General features: G+C 39.3%; 1 protein-coding gene across 4 annotated transcripts; it reads right to left on the minus strand.

Moving 5' to 3' along the window:
* Window positions 1-34: 34 nt before the first annotated feature.
* Window positions 35-21,253, minus strand: golga3 (golgin A3). Of its 4 annotated transcripts, none has more exons than XM_011479515.4 (25): window positions 21,150-21,253; window positions 20,951-21,015; window positions 19,900-20,170; window positions 14,337-14,492; window positions 13,015-13,127; window positions 12,184-12,887; window positions 11,566-11,674; window positions 10,491-10,797; window positions 10,205-10,407; window positions 9,982-10,119; window positions 9,736-9,897; window positions 9,267-9,635; window positions 8,214-8,291; window positions 6,332-6,595; window positions 6,147-6,241; window positions 5,510-5,726; window positions 5,204-5,347; window positions 4,270-4,467; window positions 4,045-4,161; window positions 3,796-3,935; window positions 3,578-3,710; window positions 3,210-3,332; window positions 2,083-2,247; window positions 1,827-1,993; window positions 35-1,718 (listed from the first exon to the last, which is right to left on the minus strand). In XM_011479515.4, exons 3-25 carry the CDS (start codon window positions 20,024-20,026, stop codon window positions 1,532-1,534), a joined length of 4,416 nt encoding a protein of 1,471 aa, XP_011477817.1. In that variant the 5' UTR covers window positions 20,027-20,170; window positions 20,951-21,015; window positions 21,150-21,253; the 3' UTR covers window positions 35-1,531. The 4 variants fall into 4 exon arrangements, with proteins under 4 accessions (XP_011477817.1, XP_011477815.1, XP_078808732.1 ...); XM_011479513.4 differs by having other exon boundaries at window positions 14,214-14,492; window positions 21,150-21,221; XM_078952606.1 differs by lacking the exons at window positions 20,951-21,015; window positions 21,150-21,253 and adding an exon at window positions 20,526-20,948.
* Between the last annotated feature and the right edge of the window lie 1,666 nt (window positions 21,254-22,919).

A 22,919-nucleotide genomic window follows, 5' to 3' on the forward strand; every position in this document is an offset into this window, starting at 1 on the left:
AGTTATTTTTGATAGAAAAAAATACAAGATTCAATGGCAGATGAATAGTGCAACTTTATCATGAATACAATCACATCTCCCAAAACAGATGACCAATAAGCAATCAAACATTTCCAATCTCTGGGGGAAGAAAAAGAAACATAGCAAGGTGCAAGTTTATAGGTACAGCCTTTTTCTCTTATAATACAGAATATAAATACATGTAATGTTAGTTTTCCAATACAAGCATTCTTAATTATATTTACTGTCCCTCTGGGAAAAAAAAACACCATCTTAAAAAGCATTCAAAATCGTTTGCCTTTTTGTCTTACTGAAAGAACAAAGGATCTGCACCTAATTGCATACAGAAAGCTGCTGTATAATTTTTTAAATATCCACTGGATACTCAGACTGCAATCCAGATGTAACTATACAGCCAGATTTGGTTTACATTTGATATCTTAAGTTACATCTTTCCATTCGACGTTTATGGTCATTTCACAATTATACAAAAAACAACCGTGTATATATTAACCTTTGAAAACATTTAACATATCCAACAATCCCAGAGAAGAATTAAACAACAAAAACAGGAGGCGATTAAAGGGTTCTATCCTTTTTTTGAAAGTACAGAATGTATCAAACGTAACAGAAAACAATCATTTCAAGCAGTAATCTTTTTTCATTAAATAGCTTCATCAGTCGCTTCAGTTTTAATCATACAATGTCAGTTGGTGTGATAAAATTTAAACAAACTTTTCAGTTTAGTAAGAATTTTAACCCACATATGAAACACAAAACATCTTGCACACACAACAGAAAAATAGCCATCCAACTCAATTGAGTTCTTTTCAGCACGTCAAAGATTGCTTAAGGCTCCTTTTTTTGCTTATAAATTTACTGCAGTCCGAGCTAGACACATAAAACTTAGGATTAATGTTGACAGACTCACTTTAGGAAACAAAGTCCAACCTAGAACCTTTTTTTTACCATGTGGCAAAATATATAATATCTGAGCAGACAGTAGAGAGACAATTTCATTACAAACTGTTATCAAACATGAATGTTTTGGTAAAATCATCAATAAATGACACGAGTCAACAGGCACATAGAAATGGAAGAACACATTGTAGTCATTGAAATACAGATGTTAGGTATTATTAGGCAGCAATGATGCCACTGATTTATTACCAATTTTACAGTAAATGATGAAACTTTACTCTTAAGGTAGAACAGATTAAACTTGTCTTTGCATTCAATACAGCAAAACTGAAGATTAACATATTGTTAAAGAGTAAGTAAATCAATTTTTTGCCATTACTAACCTTAATAAATACATATGGAAAATAACTTTATATATAAACAAGTGAGAAATAATACGAATAAAGCTGTGGTTGATACGGTATTACACCACAAAAGCACTTCTGTGCTGATGGGAGAAATGCCAAATGTTGGCAATTGTTGAAAAAAGAGAAAGCAAATATGGAGCTTAAAAGTGCCTTAGTGGATAAAACTCCACTCTTCCTCTTTGCCTGAGAGTTAACAAGTTTTTTTATGATGGCTCCTGTTCCGTTTCAGTGTTATTTTCCACCATATTGTTTACCCCTGTTGAGGATTTGGAAATGTTCTGCAGCTCAAGTTGAGCCAGTCCTTCTGCTGTGTCCGTCCAGGAGTTCATGGACTCGTGTACCGTTACCGTGTGTTGCTCCATTTGCTTCTGCAGGCTGTCCATTTCTTCCCTGGATTAAATAGATATACAGTCCTTTCAACATTTGTACACCCTAGCACCAAATGCCAATGCCAATGTGATGATTACGTTTATCCTGCAAACAGAAGAATGTGCTTACTTGAGCTGCCGGAGGCAGTTATGGAGATTATTGAGTGGCTCCTTGTTGACGGAAGCCGACGGTTTCAGCAACTCGTCTAGCAGCGATGCGGGCACAGGGCAGTCTGGGATCTTAACTGGCGTCACTGGGTTGGATGGATTCCCTTCAGTCTTCAACTCCATACGTTGCTGCTCCAACGTCATAAGTACAGAGGCATGTGCAGTCACTGATCTTAAGAAAGACGCTCTTATTTGAGAGAATACAAACAGTTCTTTACCCTTCGTAGGCGACTCTGCTTGAGGTCCTGTTTGAGTTGCTGATTCTGCAGAAGGACTGTTTTCATGCTGTTTCTCAGCTCTCCCACTTTAGCCTGCAGCATAAATTTGTCCTTCCTGGTGCTGCTTAACTCCTCCTGGACAGATTCCAGCTCCACCTTGATATCCTAAAGCAAAATAGGATTTTATTTTAGTTAGGGGTCCATCAAAATGAGGAGTTTTCATCTTTTTCTTTCCGCTGCTCCCTTCAGGTGTCGCCACAGCAAATCATCCGCCTCCATTAAATCATAAACTCTTCCATATTGCCTTCGTCTATATAAGAATGCCATCAGGATCAACTGCTTTTTTACCCTTCATCTTCTTCAATGTCTTCCTCACTTCATCCTTACTAATCTTTGCTACTTCCTGCTCCATAACAGCCACATCTTCTACTCTGTGCTCATTTTTTTCATCTATCAGCTCTTCAAAGTTCTCCCTCCATCTTTCTATCAAACTTGTGGAACCTGTCAACACATTTACATCTCTGTCCTTGATCACCCTAACCTGCTGGACATCCTTCCGTCTTTGATTGTCATGCCTCACATGGACAGATCCACCTCTCCCACCTTCCCCTAACCTGTCACATAAGTCTTACACCTCCTTCGTCACCGCCACCTTCCTCGCATGCAGCATCTCTCTGTACTGTCTTCTTTCTGCTCAGTGTCACACTTTTTCATAGCCAACACTCTTGAACTTCTTTATTTCACCCCCAGCCATCTTTCCTGATGACAATATTCCTTCCCATTAGTCTCCCTGATCACTTTAGCTGCAGCTGTTCCGTCATCTGGAAGAACCTCCTGATCTCTCAAAGTCTGTTCAACTCCTTCATAACTTCAACTTCCACCACTTCTGCTCTGTTCTTGTCTTATTTATCTTCCTCATCACACCACCAATATTTGATTTTATGTTTGTTTCTTTCGTAACTAACTATGACATAAGCGAGATAATGGACTTTGTGGAGGGGTAAACACGTCGGATGGTTCATCCCTTTGCAAAGACCATTTATTTCTGATAATGCACACCTCATCCGGCATTATCTCTTACATAATTTACAGTTTTTTGTACATGTATTAGGAGAAAGTCTTCTTGCCTGCAGTGCAGTTTGTAGGTTATCCAGCTCCCTTTGGTGGCACTGTTCCATCATTTCCAACTGCTGCTTCTGAGCTTCAATCTCCCTCTGCTTCTGCTCCACCTCCCACTTCAGGTCTTCAACCTGCGTCAGAAATCAATTTCACATGTTAACATCACAGATAGAAATAGGGTTTAGGAAACAAAATAAGATTAACTGCAGAAAAAATATAAATCAGGGAGTTTAATAACAACTATAAAAGAAAAAGTTCCTCTAATATCATCTATAGTCTCATGGCTTATTCTTGCATTACATGTAAAACAAAACAAAAAAAATAGATAATAGAATAGATTAGTCAGGGAATCCAAATGTTTGCTTAGACGGCACACCTCTTGGTTTGTGAGTGGCTGCTTTGCCAGTTCTTCATCTAGTTGTTTCTGGAGAATCTGGAGTTGACCATGAGCCTCGGCAAGCTCCTCTTGAAACATGGAAACATCACGAGAGTGCTGCTCATCTTGTGCTCTGCAAAGTGCAACACACATTATTATTATTGATTACAGGTGAGATGTACATAATCACACAGATGAAGTCAGACTAATTGACATACTGGAGTTTTTGTGCTTCACTCTGAAGGACTTTGACAAGGTCTTCTTTAGATTGTAGATCCTTCTTTATCTCTGACAGCTCGAGCATTGCTGCCCTGTAGTGTCTTCTGTTGTGAGCTGCTTCAGCCTTTGCTGCTGCCACCTGCAGGACAAACCACAACATTACAACCTTTCAAAATCAAACTCAAGCTTTCCTGAATTAAAGAAAATATTATTTCAACTAGACGGTGAACGCAGAAAAAAGTTCCTACCTGCTCTTTCAGGTCTTTGACTTTGGTTTGCTCCTTCTCCAAAGCAATCTGTAGAGTTTTTACCATTTGCTTCATCTGCTGGTCTTCCTCTTCCTTTCGCTTCAGAACAGCCTGAACCTGAAAAAAGGCAAACAAAAGCAAACAAATATAAAAAGAAGCAAAAATACAAATACACATTAATCAAGCTATATATGTTAATCTAGCTTTTTACAATTTAAAACTTACCTGCAAGTTGAGGTGGACCAGATCTGCCTCCCTCTTGGCTAATGCAGACTCCAATATATTAGTGTGATCCCTCAACGTACTGTGGGACTGTGCTAATCCCGCCAGCTTCCCTTTTTCGTGTTCCAGCTCAAGCGTCAACTTCTTGTTTGCATCTTCTAACTTCTTGATGCGCCTCTTGAAGCAGCGTGACTCCTGAAGCTGTAAATAGAAGCAGAATCCCATATTAAGTGCTTCATGAGGTGATAACCAGTTTCTCCCACTGCCTTTTACTGCAGGTATAAATGGAAACATAAAGAGGAAAATAAAAATACCCATCTGGCAGTGGGGTTACTGCCTCAAAAATTCTAAACTTTGAAGTATTGGTCTGATATATTAGGTGAGATAAAAAAGACATTGGGACTAAATCTGGATTTGGATTCACCGTCTCTTGTTTTAGAACTCCGGACTGAACATGTTATGGTGGGAAACATAAAAGATTATGCTGTATCTATTATGTTTTGTTGAGTATGATTTCCTATTCAAGATAAAAGGTATAAACAAAGGTGTTTTAATACATTTTATTTTAATTTTCATACATCTAGGAAAAATACATTCATATAACAACCATTCAGACATATTTATATTAAATAGTAAGAATCGTGGTTTGATTTGTGACTTGTTTATCTTGATTTGTGAATCCGATCGCCACAAAGTAATGATCCGCAGCCCTACAGTTAAAGTTTGACATAAGGTTTTAGTGGACTTGGTCCCACTGGAATATTTAACATGTTTAATGAACTCAAAGAGTGTAAATTTTCTTTCTTTTTTGGGACCTGAAATCTTAACTATTCTGTTTAAAGGGATTCTCAACATTATGTTGTTCTGGAGAGTCTGGGCCAGTGTTTGTGATTGGTGTGGTAAAGTTTAAATAAATGTAATTAAAACATCTTTTCACCTCATCCTCAAGCTCCAAGACCTTCTCCTGATACTCCTCCAGCTCTGTTGAAGTGACGTTGATGACTTCCTGCAGCTCCTTTTCTAGCATAGTTTTGCTTTTGCTCACAGCCTGCAGCTCAGCCTGAAGAGCTTCAATCTTTTCCTTCATGAGAGAGAAAACTTCACTTTATCTCAATGTCTTTTGAGCAATGGAGAGAAGACTTTACAATTTCATTAAAAAAGAAAAAGAAAAACAAGTTGTAGTGCATTTTATTTGCCCAAGGATAAAAAAAAGAAAAGAATGTATGGCAGGTGTGTGCATTACCTGTAAAGCCTGGCTGTTTCCTCCATCTGATACTTGAGCCCTGAGTTTGACCAGCTCCCCCTCTGCTGCCTCCTTGTCAGCTAGAGCCTCTTGAAGCCTTCTGCTCAAAATTCCCACAGCGTTCTCGTAGGCCTTGTGTTTGGCTTTCATCTCCTTTTGAGCGCTGTTCAAATCTGTTCCCAGCCTCTTCATGCGCACCTTCTGTTCTGAGATGGCCCTGTTTTCATGCACACATGAAAAAAAAAGTACATGAATAAAATGTATTTTTTCAAGAAATCCCACTGTTGTGCATTCGTATGGGCTTCTGCATTTTTAAGACCTGCCATTGATTTATTTAACCCTTGTGCTATCCTAGGCACTTTAACGTTGGGAGTTGGGTCATCTAGACCCACTAGACAGTGCTCTGAACCTTTTTTCTTCAATGATTTGTGAACCTCACTGGTATCCATGGATTACATGAAATCTTTCCACCTTCATCCACCTTTGTCATGGAAGGAATAACACGTCAATGTAAGGGTGGGGTCATCTAAGATAGCACAAGGGTTAAAACAGTACTTCACAAGAAACATGTGCATCTCAGAATTAGTTATGGACATCTTGCACCCGTCTAAAACTCCATAAGCACTGCATGACTCACTTTTTGGCTTCAGTTTCCATCTGCTCTACCTGTCTCCTTAGTCCCTCATTTTCCTGAGTCACGGCAGCCAGCTGGTTCTGATTAAACTGCAGAGACTGGATGGAGATGGGAACCATCACCATTACTTTTCCTCTAGTTTTCAAATGCTTTGTTATCTTTAGCAACGTGTAGACATTTCATCTCACCTGAACCTGGTTTTCTAGTTGATCCCTTTCTTCCTGAATGGCTTGGAGATGGGTTTCCATGTTGGTCATTTGCTCCTGGACTCTCAGCACTTCCTTCTGCAGACGGGCCTGCTCCAGCTCTGCCGCCTGCTTCTCACCCTGAGCACCCAGAAGGTCCTGCTTCAAGTCCTTCATCTCCAGCAGCAGGCGCTTTTTGGTGGACTTGAGCTCACTGATGAGCTGGTCTTTAGAGCTGGCATCTCTGCGATAAGCTTCCACCATCACCTGACAAGTCAATGACAATTCATACCTGATGAAAATCTTACATCAACAAAGAACAGGTGATCGATTAAAATAAAAGAAAACAACAAACGGAGAGGAGTGTAATGACAAATTTGAATGATTTCGAGTTGATTAAAAGACCCACTCAAATCATCTTTTGTAAAAGTGTTCCGAGTAGTCTTAATTATATTTATCCAGTTTTCAAGGCAAAATCCGGCTCATTAGAAATTTGCCTCAGTTGTGGGCGGAGCAAACCCGCCCCCTTCCCCCCCTGAGTACTGAGAACTCTCTGTTTACTACTGCTAGCTTACAGCCCCTTACATCCCTAACCTTATGCTGCGTTCATACCAAATGCGATTCGTGCATCAAATTCGGACCCACTGCTTTTTTTTTGATGCATGTCAGGTTCATTGCTTGATGCTTGTCCAAAAACGTGTTCATAAACTAGATGTTCCTGACACGCGAGTCAAGAAATTCTCCCCCTTTAGTTGTGGGTGCGACATTTGATCCCCCTTCCCCTCCCCTTTGCTGAGAGTACTGTTTACACGCTCTCCCGCTGGCTTACAGCCCCTCACAGACGAAACCTAACATTACTAGGACAAGAAAAGAAAAACATTGAGTTATCCAGCCGTACAGTTTTGAGCCAAATGGCTGCTCAGATAAGGAAAACGAAGACGTACATGGATCCATTTGTTTGCAAGCGGATGCATCAGAATGGAGCGGAGCAGGGAGCAGCAAATCCGTCCTTTTTCAAGCTGCATTTTTTTGTCCCCTCCTGATTCACAACGAGCTGAATTTTCTTTATATATGCTCTCTATCATCAGTTTAATGCCACAAGAACATGTAAAACACCAAAAAACACCATTTTCATCGGAGTGGGTCTTTAACTCTGTTTCCTAAATGAAAATGATGTCCAAGTGCATCTTTTATAGCTTCTAAACAGCCTCGATGTAAGAGCAGGAAAACACATCAAATATTAAAAGACAAACCCCTACAGAAAACCACAAACTGGTTTCTTTTGTCTTAAAGCAAATTCAATCAAATATTAATCATACATTTAGCTAAAGAAATATTTTACAAGAGCAAATGACAGATTGGATCCTCCTTATCTTTGGAAATGCAATAAAGAGGAAAAGAAAAGCTTTTTAGTGGTACCAACCAACTATGATGCCACAAAAAAACACAACATGTCTGTAAAGTTGACTTAAGCTATTCGTTTTTTAAACCATTAGCAAAAATCTAAGCTACATTTCAATGCACTTTTTCTTTTTTCTTTTTTAAACAAAGCCAAAGCATGGAAAGCCATCCAAAAGCAAATGTTGTCTTTCTGTCATTTAACTCCACCCTCTGTGTGACAGACTGTCAGTGTAATAAAGCAACCATTACTCAATCTGCTCAGGCACGTCAACCAGCGCTGTGGGCTTTCTTTAGTAAATCTGACAACCATCTGGCTCCACAAGACATCCTCCTACCAATCTAACCAGCTGGCAGATTTATGTCAAGCTATTCCAAAAGTACATTAGGTTCTCGAGCGTTTGGTTAGCATTTAACTTCACCCAAGAGCCAAGAAAAAGTTTCCCTCTGATTCAGTAAAAGGAGGAGAAGGTGCCGTCCTTCCTACCTTCTGCTGATGAAACTGCTCCTTTAACTTCTGGGCTTGTTTCTTCAGCGAGCTGTTTTCTTGTTGTAGATTTTCAATCTGTAATGCAGCCAAATAATCCATTTACTTTTCTAGCCAAATTTGAAAACAAGACTGCAGAGAATTAGTACACAAGTTCAGACATTAAAGTATGAGTAATGAGAGATCCAGAAAGATACATTTTGAAAAATACGGTGATGTTTGCAATGTTTGATTGAGGTTTAGTGCATTTGTGTGCATATCAACTATAACCACCAAGCACACAGTTTTAGACTAATATACTAGGACCACTTTAAGTAGAGAAAAAGTAACTCTTTACTTTTCCTGAAATGCAGCTTTTATTATTTAGCTTGGCTGAAAAAAGTTGAGCCATGAATATCAGCAAATAATAAATAAAAATAAAGACATATTTTTTAAGTATAAGGTCTTTTCATGTGCCAGTGTTTCAGGAGCTTTGTTAAATTTATGCCAAACATTGCATCTTTCCTCACTTAACTTAATTGTTACTGACCACTCTTTGAATCCCAAACATCTGATTTACACACAACACTAGCCTTGAAATTGAGAAATCTGTTCATTATCAGGCACTTCAGTTTTATTTGTTTCTCACAAGTTCCTTAACTCTACAGTTCTTTTAAGTCATAATAAGGATAAGTACCTCTTATTCTGAAGGAGAAAAAGACCCTTTTTAATAAACTCACAGATAAATTGGTTTACTTGATGTATAATGTGGTCTTAGCACATAAACATTTTAACTTTTCTTGTCATTTCAGGTTTATGTTGAAAATTTTGTTTCATTTTTGGAAATCATTTCTGTTTAAAAAAAAAAAGGGAAGCAATTTTATTTTCCTGTTTTGATTTCCTTAAAGTGGCACTGCCTCTTTTCAATGCATGTTCACTTCACTTATGTAGAAAGAAATATTTGCAATAAGAATCAGAATCCCTGAACTCATGAGATTTTTGGGGTATGTTAAGCTGGTTCTCCTTCACACCATCACGCCTGGCAACACTCAAGCGTTCCTTATCGTCTCGTACCTGACTGGCTTTGACTTGAACTTCCTGTCTAAGCTGGTCCAACACATCTGAGGCCACCAGAATATCCTCTCCCAGACGTTCAGCCCCCTCATCCAGCTGACTCTTGTCCGCCCGTGCTGCCTGAAGTGCAACTTCCAGAACGATTTTTTCATTCTGGAGGAACCGGATGTTGTCATCCTTGGCATTGTTCTCCGACTGCAGCTCTGAAAGCTCAGCCTCAAGCTCCTGATAACGAGCTTCTAGTTGGCCAATGGCCTGCTCTTTGGTGTGTAGGTTCTCCTGAGTGGCTGTCATCTGACGCATCAGTTCCAGATGTTCCTTCTGAAGCGACTGCAGTTGGATGTCCTTTTGGGAAAGGGCTAATTTGACCTAAGAGGTAAGGAAAAGCTCTTTAGAAAAAAGCATGACACACGTGTCCATCAAAATTCTAGGGACGATACTAATTTTTAGGTCAAACTAACGAGATTACCTGCTCAAGTTCCCTTTCTAAGGAGCTAGCTGTGTTGGCTAATTTTGTTAATCGCTCTTGCTCTTCTTCAAACTCATCTAGCTTGCGCTGCAGGTCGTCTTCCACCATAGTCTTTGCATCCTGGATCTGTTTATATGCAGCTTCTTGAGTCAGCATGTCTGTCTGCCGCAGACAGAAAAGGAATGTTAAAACAGTTGGACAAAGATAGATTTCTTTCTTCAATAAGTTTTTTTTTTTTTTAAATACCTCAATGCTTTGTAGTTGTACAGCAATACGCTCCTTTTCCTTGATTGAGCGATGTTGGGTCTCAGTGAGTTGATTTGAAAGTGTCACATTTTCCAGCTTCAAATACTCCAGAACGCCAATCTGAGTCATCTGTCCAGCCTTAGAAGGGGGAAGCATGTGTGACTATTTGCTTGTCTATTGCTCTCAAAACTCATGCAGACACCTGGGTTAGCGCCAACTTTACCTGCATGTTGGCCATTTCACTTTGCAGCCGTACTCTGGCCTCCTGAGCTAGCGCTAGCTGCTGTTGGTACCACTGTCTGACCTGCTGAAGCGAATCGATCTCAGCCTGGGAAGTCTTGAGTCGGCTCTGCAGGGTGCTGCGCTCCAGCTGCACCTGCTGAAGCTGGCCGTGAAGACCCGCCATCTGCTGGCGCAAATCTTGAACTACAAAAGAGAAACCATCAAACAATTCAAATACAAAAAAAATTTTTAAAAAACTCTTGCACCTGAATATCTTCACCCCTCACCTGTATTGTCCCTTGAATTCACAGCATTTTGCAGCTCCTCCACCTTCCCCATCAGCCTGTTGTATTGGTCCTCAGAAACCTTCAAATCGTTGCTCAGAGAAGTCAGGCCGGCGTTTTTACTCTCCAGACTGGCCTGGAGCTCCACCATAGCCTTTTCTAGCTGAGTGCAGTTTTGCCGAAGAGTGCCGAGTTCTACGGTGAGAGCCCCCTGCTTCTCCTGGCTAGCTTGTGCTTCCCCTTTTTTAGCCTCCAGCTGAGCATTAACTGTAGCAAGCTGAGCTTGAAGTTCAGTTTTCTCCTTAAGAGCCTAAAAGCAAAAGAGGAATTACAGATGTTTCATGCTGTAAAACCCCCTCACTACGCACTATACATTTTCTCAGACATGAACATTTTTTACACTTTTCTCTCTTGTTTAAACTCTCATAGTTAAACCTTCATTAAAAATAAGTCCAGTATTATAAAAACGAAAACAAAGACCTGATGACGAACAAAGATTTATGTAAACATAGAAAACTGAACACATTCTGTAGAGGAGGCACAGCATGGAGGAGGTTGATTGACAAAAGCCAATCAAAACGCAGCACACAGTGTGCTGTAAAAATACAAGATCATGCAAAACTGCACAAAAATATCCATGAAACAGCGAGACCACAAAAGGCGAACCACAATGAGGCGAGGAATATTCCTGAACTGAATATATCCACTGGTATGACCTGTAAATGTGAGTAATATTAAAACTGCTTCCAACAATCAGATTATAGAGCATCCTATGTAATTCAACAATTGAGAAGAGAAATAAGATGTTCTTTCATTTTTTTAAATTCAAATTTGATTGTCACATTGATTGATTTATTTAATGAGTTGTTATAAAGCAGTAATTTTTTACAAGTAAAAACCATCAAGCTTATGAATTTATCTACAAACAACTAGATAACAAGAACTAAAATCTGAAGAAAGCCAGGGCTCTTCTACATCTAATGAAAAACAGTTAAAATAGAACATTTCCAAACTCAGAATCATGTGTTATCAAACAATAACTGCTCAAAATCCCACTGTGAACGTCATGTTATATTACCTGAGTGGCCTCAGATGACAAAGACTCCAGTTGACCTTCAAGTCTCATTTTCTCCTTGAGCACCTGGAGCATTTCATCATGACCCATCACAGAACTTTCCAATGAAACGCTGAAATTAAAGTAGCAATTAGTACAAACAGGGCAACTAGTTGAACATCAAAGGTCCACTCTGATCATCTTTGAGCTATTTTAAAAGCTATTTAATTTCTGCAGAGCAGCAGAATTCATTAGACATTTGCCTCTGAGTTGTGGGCGAGGAGCAACCCCATTCCCTCTTCCGCTCCCCATTGTGGAGAACTTTGAGCTCATGGCCCGCCCAGCACATTTTCTATGTCACAAACACGTTCATTTTCAAATGGCATTTTTTCGTCTGCTCCTGGTTCACAACAATTTGAAGAATGAAATACTCAGATCTCATTTAAAACTTAATTTTCCTAATACATGTCATTCATCATCAGAAAAATGTCACAAGAACAGGTTAAAAAAAACACCAATTTCATCTGAGCGTGTATTTTAGGGTTAGCAACTATGAGTACGAGCTACATGTGCAAACTTCTTTAAACATAACCCATGATGCTACTTCCATTTCTGTTAGACAAACTGATGCATGATGGGTACCTGCTGGAAAAACTGTCCCTGCGGCTTCGAGGTTCTGCAGTCCCTTCTCTCTCTTGCTCCATCTCCAGGAGTTGTTGCTCTTCGCTGGCTGCCTGCAGTACCTCCTGAAGACTTGGGAAATGCCCTACAGCTTCAGGGGCAATCTCCCTCCCCTCCACATTGTATGGTGCCTGCTGCCGCTCCACTGCATCGGAGAGCATGCCCCTTGTGGACACGCTGCTGTAGGAAGAGCTGTCACTGTCGTTTCCGTCATTCCCTTGTCGCATTCCCAACTCGCTTCCATCGATTTCCGACACGCCGTCATGGGCCTTCAGAGAAGCCTGGTAGGTGCCGCCCTCTGACATCACACTGACCTCGGAAAGTGTGGATACAGAACTAACGGTGGACTGCAGGGAGGCTGTGGAGTTATCTGCCCTCTTCAAGCCACCACCGCCTCCTCCTTCAACATAGCCATCATTCTCTGGAGATTTATAATCAGCCAAAGAGTAGATCTTATTAGGACGAGGAGACTTAGGCTTCTTCTCTTTTGGAGAGGGAATTCCAAGACTACCCAGCTTGGGACCACGTGGGACACTGGTCCGCAAGAAGGTACCGGTATACTCTTTTGTCATGGCGACAGTGTTAGCCCGGGGTAATGCCTCAGGATGAAGCATTAGTTCTGGATCTAGAGTACTGGATGGTCTGCTTTTAGTTGAGCGGTGAGACTAAAAAAAGAAAAATCAGATGAAGAAACAAAACCCCGTAAGGTTCCATTAATCCAAAGCAGTCCACACCAAGATCCCAACTGCATTCCATCTGTACTCATTAAGTTTTAGGCTTTCGTTTACATACCCTCTCCTTATGTCTCTGCACCCTGTACTGTTTGAGCTGCTCCTCCAGACGCCTGCGAGCCTCCAAACGAATCTTCTCCTCATTTTCCATCTCCAGGGATGGTTTCTGGTTGGCTAAAAGGACAAGAGTAAGGAGGGTCAGAGGGAGTGTTGGGCTCCACCCACAAATTTCACAATCATTTGAAAAGGAGCCCAACGTTTCCATACCGAATTACTGAGAATGTCTTAACAAAATCCAATGATCTGCCCACAAACATTAAAAAAAAACAAGCACCCACACCAAATATTATTGAGGTAAGCAAGTGTCCATGCAGGAGTAGAAAGATAGAAAAACCCAAACACCTAAAATCAGTTTTTAATTCTTGAGTTCAGTGTTTTTCAAACTTTTTTGAGCCAAGGTGCACTTTTGTGTAAAAAAAAACATCAACTCTGTAGTCCGTATTAATGATGAATCGGTATTTGTACCTCCAAGATCTTGTATGCATTTTGTTGGCCACCTTCATTGTGTTTCTTTTGTTAATACTTTATTCAGACCCAGCTTTTGCAGCGGGAGGTAAGTTCATCACACCAGGAGAATTATCTCACGAACCTAGACGTGGAGACGTGAGTATCGAAAACAAATAAACCCGATCTCGAAACACGCTTTGTGTCTTCCGTGCATTGTAATGAGCTAAACACAAATATACTTTTTTTTCTTCCTTCAGAAAGACATTTACATGTATCTGATGTAAATAAAAGTATTGTTCACATCTGTCGCCATGTTTTTAAATGTCTTATCGCGTACGTTTGTTTGTTATTCGCATAATTATGTAATTATGATGTAATGGAAACTGTGTAATTGCCAAATTGTGTTTTTTCCGACGTTTCTAGAATTACGATAAAGTTTTGCGCATACGTGTGTATACTGGAAACACAAACCTAGGTCTATTTGGACGAACACAGAGCTGCTATTCTTGCAATGGTAAATGTTTTAGACCTATTTGTTGAAATTGAATAATTTACCACGACACACCTGACCGTTTCTCACAGCGCACTACTGTACCCCGGCACACTGGTTGAAAAACACTGCTTTAGTTCATACACACAGAGTTTACAAAGGAAGAACAACTTGGGTTGAAAACCAACACATTTCAAAGTTAAACAGTGTTAAAATAAGGTGGGTTAAGGGAGGAGGTACACTTTGTGTAATTTTATGCTTACACAATTCAGTCTCCTGCATAGGCATACTGAGTCTGAGGGACTGTAAAGCATCACCCTTGTGAACCGTGACATCAGCACTAGCTTCAGACTTCTCTAGCATCATGGGTGGACAAGAAGCCACACCTGGAGAGCCCTCTTGTGTCTGTGAGTTGATGGGGGAGCTGGCGCTCTGGGGAGGACCTCTCAAAGGCAGGGAACCGTTTACAAGGGAGTCCACGGCTGCATTAGAGAGAGCCACAGTTTCATTTCCGTTCAGCAACAAAGCAGATGTTATAGGACCTGAAAGAGATGGGGAGGAGAGGCTGTTAGGAAGGTTAAAATTACCACGTTAAGTTGTGGCCAAAGTTGATTTCTTTATCCTGACAAACTGGCTCAACAAGTTTGTCAAAAAGCAATAAATGAGTACAAAAAACATATTTATATATCTATCCATCTATTTATATCTATATTTTTTTTTCACAGCAGCTAAAAAACAAATAAAAAAATCCATATTTGAAATTAATGTTTTCATTCAAGAAAAAACTGAAAAACCTGATTGCACGCCAACGTGTGTAATGTGCCAAAGTGCCACTAATTATAACACACTTAAAGACCCGCTTCGATGAAAACTGTGTTTTCTGTGTGTTCAACATGTTCTCATCACATTTATGATCCCTCTAACTAGATCTTCATCTACATAGATATATAGATATATAAATTAAGCTCAAATTGCATTTCTAAGTAGTATTTATATAAATCCTTGATAATCAGGAGAGGACACAAAAATGCTGTTTGAAAAAGAGAATATCTGTAACGCAGAAAATATAGCAGCCAGGCCACAAGCTCCCTGCTCTGCTGCATCCTGATGCAGCCAGTTGCAAGCAACTAGATCCCTGACATCTTTATTTTCCTCGTTCGTGCTGGCATCTGGTTCAAAACTGTACGGCTGAAGCTCCAACATTGCTCACCATTTTTGTTACCCTGGTAATGATAGGCTGGGAGTGTGAGGGGCTGTAAGCTATAGCGGGAGAGAGTATAAATGATTGCTCAAGGGGAGTTGGGTGGGTTGCTCTGCGCCAAAGGCCCCACCCACAACTTATAGGTGAATTTATTATGAACTTCTGCGGTTCTGCAGAAACTATGTCCTAGAAAATGACAGTTTTTTGTTTGTTGGCTAAAAATCGCACCATTTTAAAAGATGATTGGAGTGGGTCTTTAAGGATAAAAATGTTTTTAATGTTTCTGTCAATAAAAACAAATTCTACATACCACTACCTACATGCATACCCTGGTAATCCTTTCTGATATATTCAATAAAAAATGAACACTAATATCTTTTTGTGATACTTTTAGGACTATGATTAATTCTGCTGAACTGGAAAGAAGAAGAAAAAAGCTGCCCACTTTTTGTTGTTAAAATAAAAATGTAAAAAATTATTGACTCAGAAAAATGTAACTTAAAATGGTAGCTCAAAAGTTTTTAACACATAAATTACTCTGAGATAATCCTGCTGGACAGGATTACAAGTTTGTGAAAACGACTCACAATCAATTTGGGTTTAAAGAAAAGCCTGGTATATAGGAATTTAAATTCCTTAGTTTTTCTGTGTTTTTTTAGATCCCTCTAAATCATTTGACAAGGTAAATCACAAGAAATTATTTATGAAACTGGCAAAGAGAGGTGTACCTAAATGTGTTGTGCGTATTCTGGCATATTGGTATGCTCAACAAACAATGCGGGTTAAATGGGAAACCAGGTGTCAGAGCCTTTTAAATCCAGCAATGGGGTGAGACAAGGGGGTATTCTCTCTCCTATTCTTTTTAATATTAATATTTGGATGAATTGTCTCTCAAACTAAAAGTCTGTCACAATGGTTGTGTGGCTGGAGATATCATTATCAACATTTGATGTATGCTGACGATATAGTTGTGTTAAGTCCAAGCACTGCTGGTCTTCAACAATTGCTTTACATCTGTTCATCTTATGGGCTTGATAATGACATCACATTTAATGCACAAAAAAGTCTTAATTGTGATTTCTCGGACAAAAGCAGACAAAAACCAAAAATTCCCTGATTTTTATCCATCAAATGTTGTGCTTGTGTGTACTAATAAGATAAAGTATCTTGGGCATATAATTTCAGAAGACTTTGTTGGTTTGGTATGTGTACAGGAGTCACTGTGGCGTTTTTTAAAGCATTTTGTACTCCTCTGTATACACCTAATCTTTGGGCAAACTATAAAAATGCCAGTATGACAAAGCTGCAGGTGGCGTACAATGACGCTCTTAGAGTTCTTTTATATAAGCCAAGGAGGACGAGTGCTAGTGAGCCGTTTGTTTCTCTAAGAATTAACACTCTCTGGGCTTGCATGCACTCACTCATGTTCAAATTTATCTGCAGGCTAAATGCTTCAGAGAATACTCTCATCTTGGCTATAAGTAACATTAGATTTAGTGTCATACGCTTCCAGTCAAATTTATGGAAACACTGGAGCGACTGTCTTTTTATTTGTCATTGTAATTAATGTTTATGGGGTGGTATGTTTAAGTAATGTTTTTATTTTATTCTTATCCTTTTAACTTATTTATTTCTTATTAACTGTTATTTTTCGTATACTTCTTCTTAACTTGTGTGTTCTTGACACTCTGCCTTTTTAATGTAGTGGGTCTGTGTACTCTTTTTTATTGATTGGACTATGAGTCTAGAATAAATCTATCTACTCCTTTATTGATAAGTTGATTAACCCACATTCTCTAATGACATGTACAAAATAACATGGTGGACAGACTTGTGTCATTTATATGTTGTGAAGGAAAAAAGGAAAAATGAAACCCTAAACCTTTGTGACAATTTCTGAATGTTGGCTTAGGCAGAATCGTTTGTTAACACCTAACTTTTCATGACATATTATCCTAACAAGAGTGTCATCTCAAAGAATGTGGGTCTGTTATTGTGATAAAGTTTTTTAAAGTGAGATGGACTACCTTTCTGTGCAGACAACTAAATTCCCCTCTGAGTTGCGTGTGGGACTGTTGGCATGGAGTAAGCCCCCCACTCTTCCCATCATCCATCTGTTCATGTGCTCTCCCACTAGCTTATAGCCCCTCACACCACCGACCCAACATTATCAGTAAAACAGAAACGACGAGTTATATTGGAGCTATTCAGCTGTACAGTTTTGAGTCAGGTGCCAGCACGGATGGGGAAAATAAAGACATGTATGGATATAGTTGTCTACAAGTAAATGCATCGGAGCATCAGAGAATTTTCTACATAACAAATACAAGCTTTTTCAACCTGCATTTTTTTTGTCTGCGATGGATGGATGGATGGAAGCAACATTAACAGTTAAAAACATCAAAAACGGACCGTAATTTCTGGATTATAAGCCACTACTTTTGTCGCACGCTTTCAATGATGCAGCTAATTTATGCATTTTTTCTTTTTCTTTTTATGCAGCTAGGGGCCCTCGAGCAGAAAGGGTAAAAGTCAGGGGGAACACAGTATATGTGTCAAGGAAGACGCAAGTTTAATGTAAATTCCTGCTTTGTGAATGAATAGCACGAACAGACCCTCATCATGGAAAATGCAAGAAGAAATGCATATAACGCAGCTTTCAAGTTAAAAGCAATTGTTAAAAGCAGTGTGAAAATATCCACCATCACCAACGGGTTTGGAAAAACCGGTCTACTGCGTGACGGAGAGGACAGCGCAACTTCAGGAGTGAATTTGCCTCAGGATGAGAGTGACACTGACAGCAACAACAAAGGAGACACAGAGAGTGTGTGGCAAAGAATATCTGACGCTATTCCAATCGGACACTGAGGAGGAAGACTTCCATGAGTTACCTTCCAGCCTCAGGCTTCAGACTGTAGTCGAAAACCGCTGTTATTTCCGGTCCGGTCCCGGTCGGGACGCAAATGGTAACTAATCAGACGGGACACTGTTGCTCTTGAACGGGGCTAGTAGCCTTTTATTTCTTTGCTCGGACCAAACTGTTAGTACAGCCCAATGTTTGAAACTCAGAGAGCGCACATACAGCAGAACAGCCTTTTTTTCCTCTCCTCTGCATCTCCTCACTCGAGGCTGCGTCATCACCTAGCGCACAAGGCAATGCCTCCTTTGGTCGCTGCATTGCTTCCTTGACAACCGCAGTCACACAAAATAAACACAACAAAAAGGGGTGGAACAAGCTAAGCTGTTAACACATGGTTTCGGTGCACAGGAGGAAGATGAAGAAAGCTCTCAGTGACTTAAAAAAAAAAAAGTTTACTTTATTTATCCCGCAATGGGGAAATTATTGTCCGCATTGACCCATCCCCTGGACGAGTGTTGAGCTGCAGACGAGCCGCACTCGGGATACAACAACTGGCTGGGAAGTGCGGGGATCAAACCGCCAACCCTTCGGTTACTGCACTACCTGCTCTGCCGCCTGAGCCACTTGCCGCCTTTACGTCTATGTTTATTTAAACCAGCCCTGTTAGTGTTGTGTTACGGTGTGTCACTGTTGTGGAAGAAAATTTCCGGCGCACGCGCTGCGCAGCGCAGCACACGTCTTTGCGCATATAAGTTACTGCTGCTCTCAGTGACTATATTCGGTATGTTTTTTTGTAACCAGCCCTTTTAGTGCTTGTTACTACCATATTGCTGCCATGTTACTGCCACGTCACAGGCACTGTTTGGAAAGAAAAACTCAGGTATATTATTAAAACTTTGAAAACTCTTTCTGTGTACCGTCTTTCTTTGTAAATATAGCATGTGTTCTGGTTTACCCTGAACCTTTCCTGCGATTACTTGTTTTTTTTCCTGACGGTGGTCGGAAAATGCAGGGGAGATCCTCTCAGCCAAAGGCAAATCATCCTTCGGGGTTCACTTCCCTGTTCGGACCCTCAGAGCCTCCAGAGCGGGTTAATAAAGAATCATTCACCGTTCTTCTGGGGGAAACCTTCTTTTATTACAGTTCCCCATCACTCTGTATATCAAACATGAATGCGCACCCCCAACACACTTCTGCTGCGTGCTCTCGCTCCCTCCTCTTTCTTACACACACATGCGGTTTCAGCCTATACACATCCTCATTCTACAACACATGTTTCAATGTGGGCACATGCGGCTTATAGACAGGTGCAGCTTATGTTTGTACAAAATGGTTTGTCCTTTAAAAATGTAATGGGTGCGGCTTATTATCAGGTGCACTCTACAGTCCAGAAATTACGGTCAGAGCGGGTCTTTATGTGGTTGGTGTAACGAAAACTTGAGGGGTTATTTTTTGGTCTAAAGAAAGATGAGGGAAAAAATATCTATTCTGATTTTATTTTAAATTTGCTTCATATTTCCTTGATGTGGCATTTAATCATTGCTTTCTTATTATAACTTGTTCCAATTTTGTTCTACATGTTTCATTTACATGCGGCAGTAAACCCCCCATCCTTTGTAATGCACAGCAAAACAGGTCACGCATGAAAGACTACAAATTTCACATTAGGAGGTAGTAGCTTTGTAATTGAAAGCAAAGGAATGTTGGTGTGCAGGAATGCGGCACATGTTTGTCATATATGAAAGGTCTATAAAACACAAGTTCATTAAGGTTACAACCTTACAGCTTTACTGAGGGATAGGAGCCGCACTAATGAAAGTGTGTGTGCAGGAGGAGCCCACTCAGCCAATGGGATTTCAAGCAAAAACATTTAGAAAAATGAACTTACCATTAAGATTATTGCTTGTTGTTTGTGTGTTCTCCAGTTCAACGTTATGTTCTGTTTCACATGCCAGAATCTGAGCTTCAGTCTCTTTGGGTTTCCTAACATGATCATCTTGATAATTGGCCTCCATGTGAACCGCCAACGACTAACCAGGCTTCACTTCCGTTAATGAAAAATAGCACTCTGTTGCAGGTGCTCTATAAAATCATCTCCGGGGAGGCACACTGCCTTTCTCAGCACCCCAGTGCTCAGGGATGCTCCTGAATTCTGACCACTAAAAAAGAAAGAAAAAGAACACATATATCACCAATGTGCCATTTGCTGTCCAATTATTACTGTTATGTAACAACATAGCCTCTTTTAAACTTAAGCTGAAGTCAAGCCGCTGACAAAGCTTGACAGTTAAGTGGATTAAATCTTTTAAAATAAAGCTTATAATGCAATAGCCACGCTGAATTTGTAAATGAGAAAGTAATGCGTTGTTTTTCATGAAATAAAATACTTATTAAAAAAAGTTAGTAAGGAAAACAACAATGGTTACACTCTTGGCTTGCTAGAAGCAATTCCAACTGAAGTATTCAAGAGCCTTCCGCATGTCATGGTGTAGTCCTACAAATGCCAACTCTCACCTTTGCTACCGAGGGTACACGTACACCTGACTTGTCCTAACCTCCGGATTCCATATGGGCTTGAAAGATGTGGGGCTTTTACGGACAACAACAATTCGAACCAAAATAATAATTGCAAGCAGTTACTGTAAATGTTTCGCGTTAGTTTAGGATTCCTTACGCCACCCAATGGTAGATAATGTTGTAAACACGGTAGCCTTATGGCTAACAGTAGCTAGCAATGCTAACGAAACGGCTAGCTCTGTTTTCAAAGAGAAGAATTATATGCTAGGTGGCTATTCGTCAGTGAGATCGGAAGAGTCCAATCTTAAAATATTCAGGTAATTCCGGAACAATACCCACTACGACACAACTGTGTCACCATGTTATAGACGAATTAAAGAATGACAGTTAAGCTAAATGAGGCCCAGATATGAAACGCTTACCTTTTTTTTACAGCTTCGCCTTTTTACTACGTGGCTGTTTTGTATCCGTTCCCTAATTCGTCCGGCTAGAAACAAAAAGCACAAAAATGAATAGTTTCGGATGTATATGTATAATCTATCAATAAATCTCATACTTAGTTCCAATTAAAAAACATTTTTTTATATGAAATAATCATTTGGGGGAAATTTATGATTTTACATCAATTTTAATATGATCTGAAGGATGTTTCTGATGCTTTACTGCGGTGATCGAACAGCTCCGTCCTGCGTTCCTGCTGTGCAGTTTACCAGCAGCTGTGTGTTATTATAGGACAGTCCACATAGTTAATGAAGTCTACTTTTGTTGCACTAAATCAAATCAAATCCTAGTAATAAGATAGTCAATTTAAGCCTGATTCTCGATTCATTATTCTGGTTAAAAAACATATTGGGATTTTATTTACAAATATTTGAAAAATACAAATTAAAGCTAAAAAGTAACACATAGGATAATTATGTTTTCACCATTTTGTAAAATTTACTTGACATCAATTTCTGAACGTTAAAGGGTTGATGTTTAATTTTAAAAAAAAAGAGGTTCAAACTCTGGAGTATAATGTGTTTTTACAGAAATAAAGCAAATACAAAGTCCATTTGAATGTCTGAAAGCATTAGGATGAGAGGGATTCAGGGTTGTTGGACATGCCAGAAAACCTTGAACATGATGCTTCAAACAATCACAACAAGACCACTGTACGCCCAAACAGTAACTATTTGATATGATCCAGTAGCTGGACCATCAGTAGGTCTAAAATCGTTTGAGTAAAATTGTGATTTTTGTTGTTGTTGTCTTTTTTTACTGACACTCCTATGGGCAGAGGAAATACTACTGTGTAAAGTTTCTCAGTGTATTTTGTTTAAACATTTTTGGTATTGTGTGACTAAAGATTTATGTTGTAGGGTCTTAATTTCAGATTACACACATCCTCTGATTTGCCTACAAGAAATCAGGGGTTAAGTTAAAATACCAGTAAGTGCTACATCACTTTGGCTTCTACCAGCCAATTGTGCAATGATAAATTGGGAATTAAAACCAAATTGTTTCAACATTTCAATTCAACTGGTTTAGAGGAGATCTTCTTTAATGTAGCTGGCTGCACCAATGTTGACTGAAAGAAAAACGTTTTTTACTGGTCCTTCAATCTTTTTTATGCTGAAAAAGTGGAAACACAAAGGTACCACATTTAGCTATTAACTTGTGCAAAAATGTTATCTAAATGTACATATATGTATATAAAGTGCAATTTAAAAATTGTTTTCACATTATTTTATTTTTCTGAACAAATAAGGTGCAGTTCTAAAATAAATTTTACCTGCTGCACACTACAGTATGTTTGCATGGTAAATGCAGTCAGATTAGACAGTTTTCTAACTCATAATGATATAGAAAAATAGTGTAAAATAAACTGAGACACAAGAACACTTCTTGCTTTATTGTCAGGGACAATGGTTAGAGGTTTACTACCTTGAGGTTTACAAACCTTGATATTTAAAATGACCTTTGTCTTCAACACGTCATGCAGTAATGTCAAAGGAAAACAGATTGTCTAATATTAAACAACTTTGACAACAAAAAATGTATTTTGATGGTCCGAACAGCTACTTCCTGTTTGAAAATAAGGGTGATTCTTCTACCTTCGGGTTTCTGTAAAGTTCACTAAACAAATAAAAATGAAAAATTAAATGTAAGTGAGGACAGTTTACACTACAAATAAATATTGAATTAAACTTAAATGAAAAACGGAATGTAAAGTGTTGATTACATTATGAAACAATGTACTCAAATAAGTAGTAGGATAACATCAGAGTAATATGACTCAACTAAAAATAAAATACAAGGTTTTTAAAATATTAAGAGTAAAAAGTAATGTTTAAGTAATAAAAAGGTTCATGTGTATAACAGATTTAGGATCTACAATGCTTTCACAGA

Source organism: Oryzias latipes, chromosome 9, assembly GCF_053564925.1.
Source record: "Oryzias latipes strain Hd-rR chromosome 9, Olatipes_Hd-rR_3.1".
Lineage (NCBI taxonomy): Eukaryota > Metazoa > Chordata > Actinopteri > Beloniformes > Adrianichthyidae > Oryzias > Oryzias latipes.

Bases quoted from the DNA above. Each gene is read 5' to 3' on its own strand.
- golga3 (XM_011479513.4), bottom strand. From the start codon at position 20,026: ATGGAGGCCAATTATCAAGATGATCATGTTAGGAAACCCAAAGAGACT. The intron at 13,128-14,213 runs GTAAGCATAAAA...TTGTCCTTTTAG, and splicing joins TATGCAGGAGACTGAATTGT to CCAACCAGAAACCATCCCTG. The intron at 5,727-6,146 runs GTGAGTCATGCA...GCATGAAAACAG, and splicing joins ATGGAAACTGAAGCCAAAAA to GGCCATCTCAGAACAGAAGG.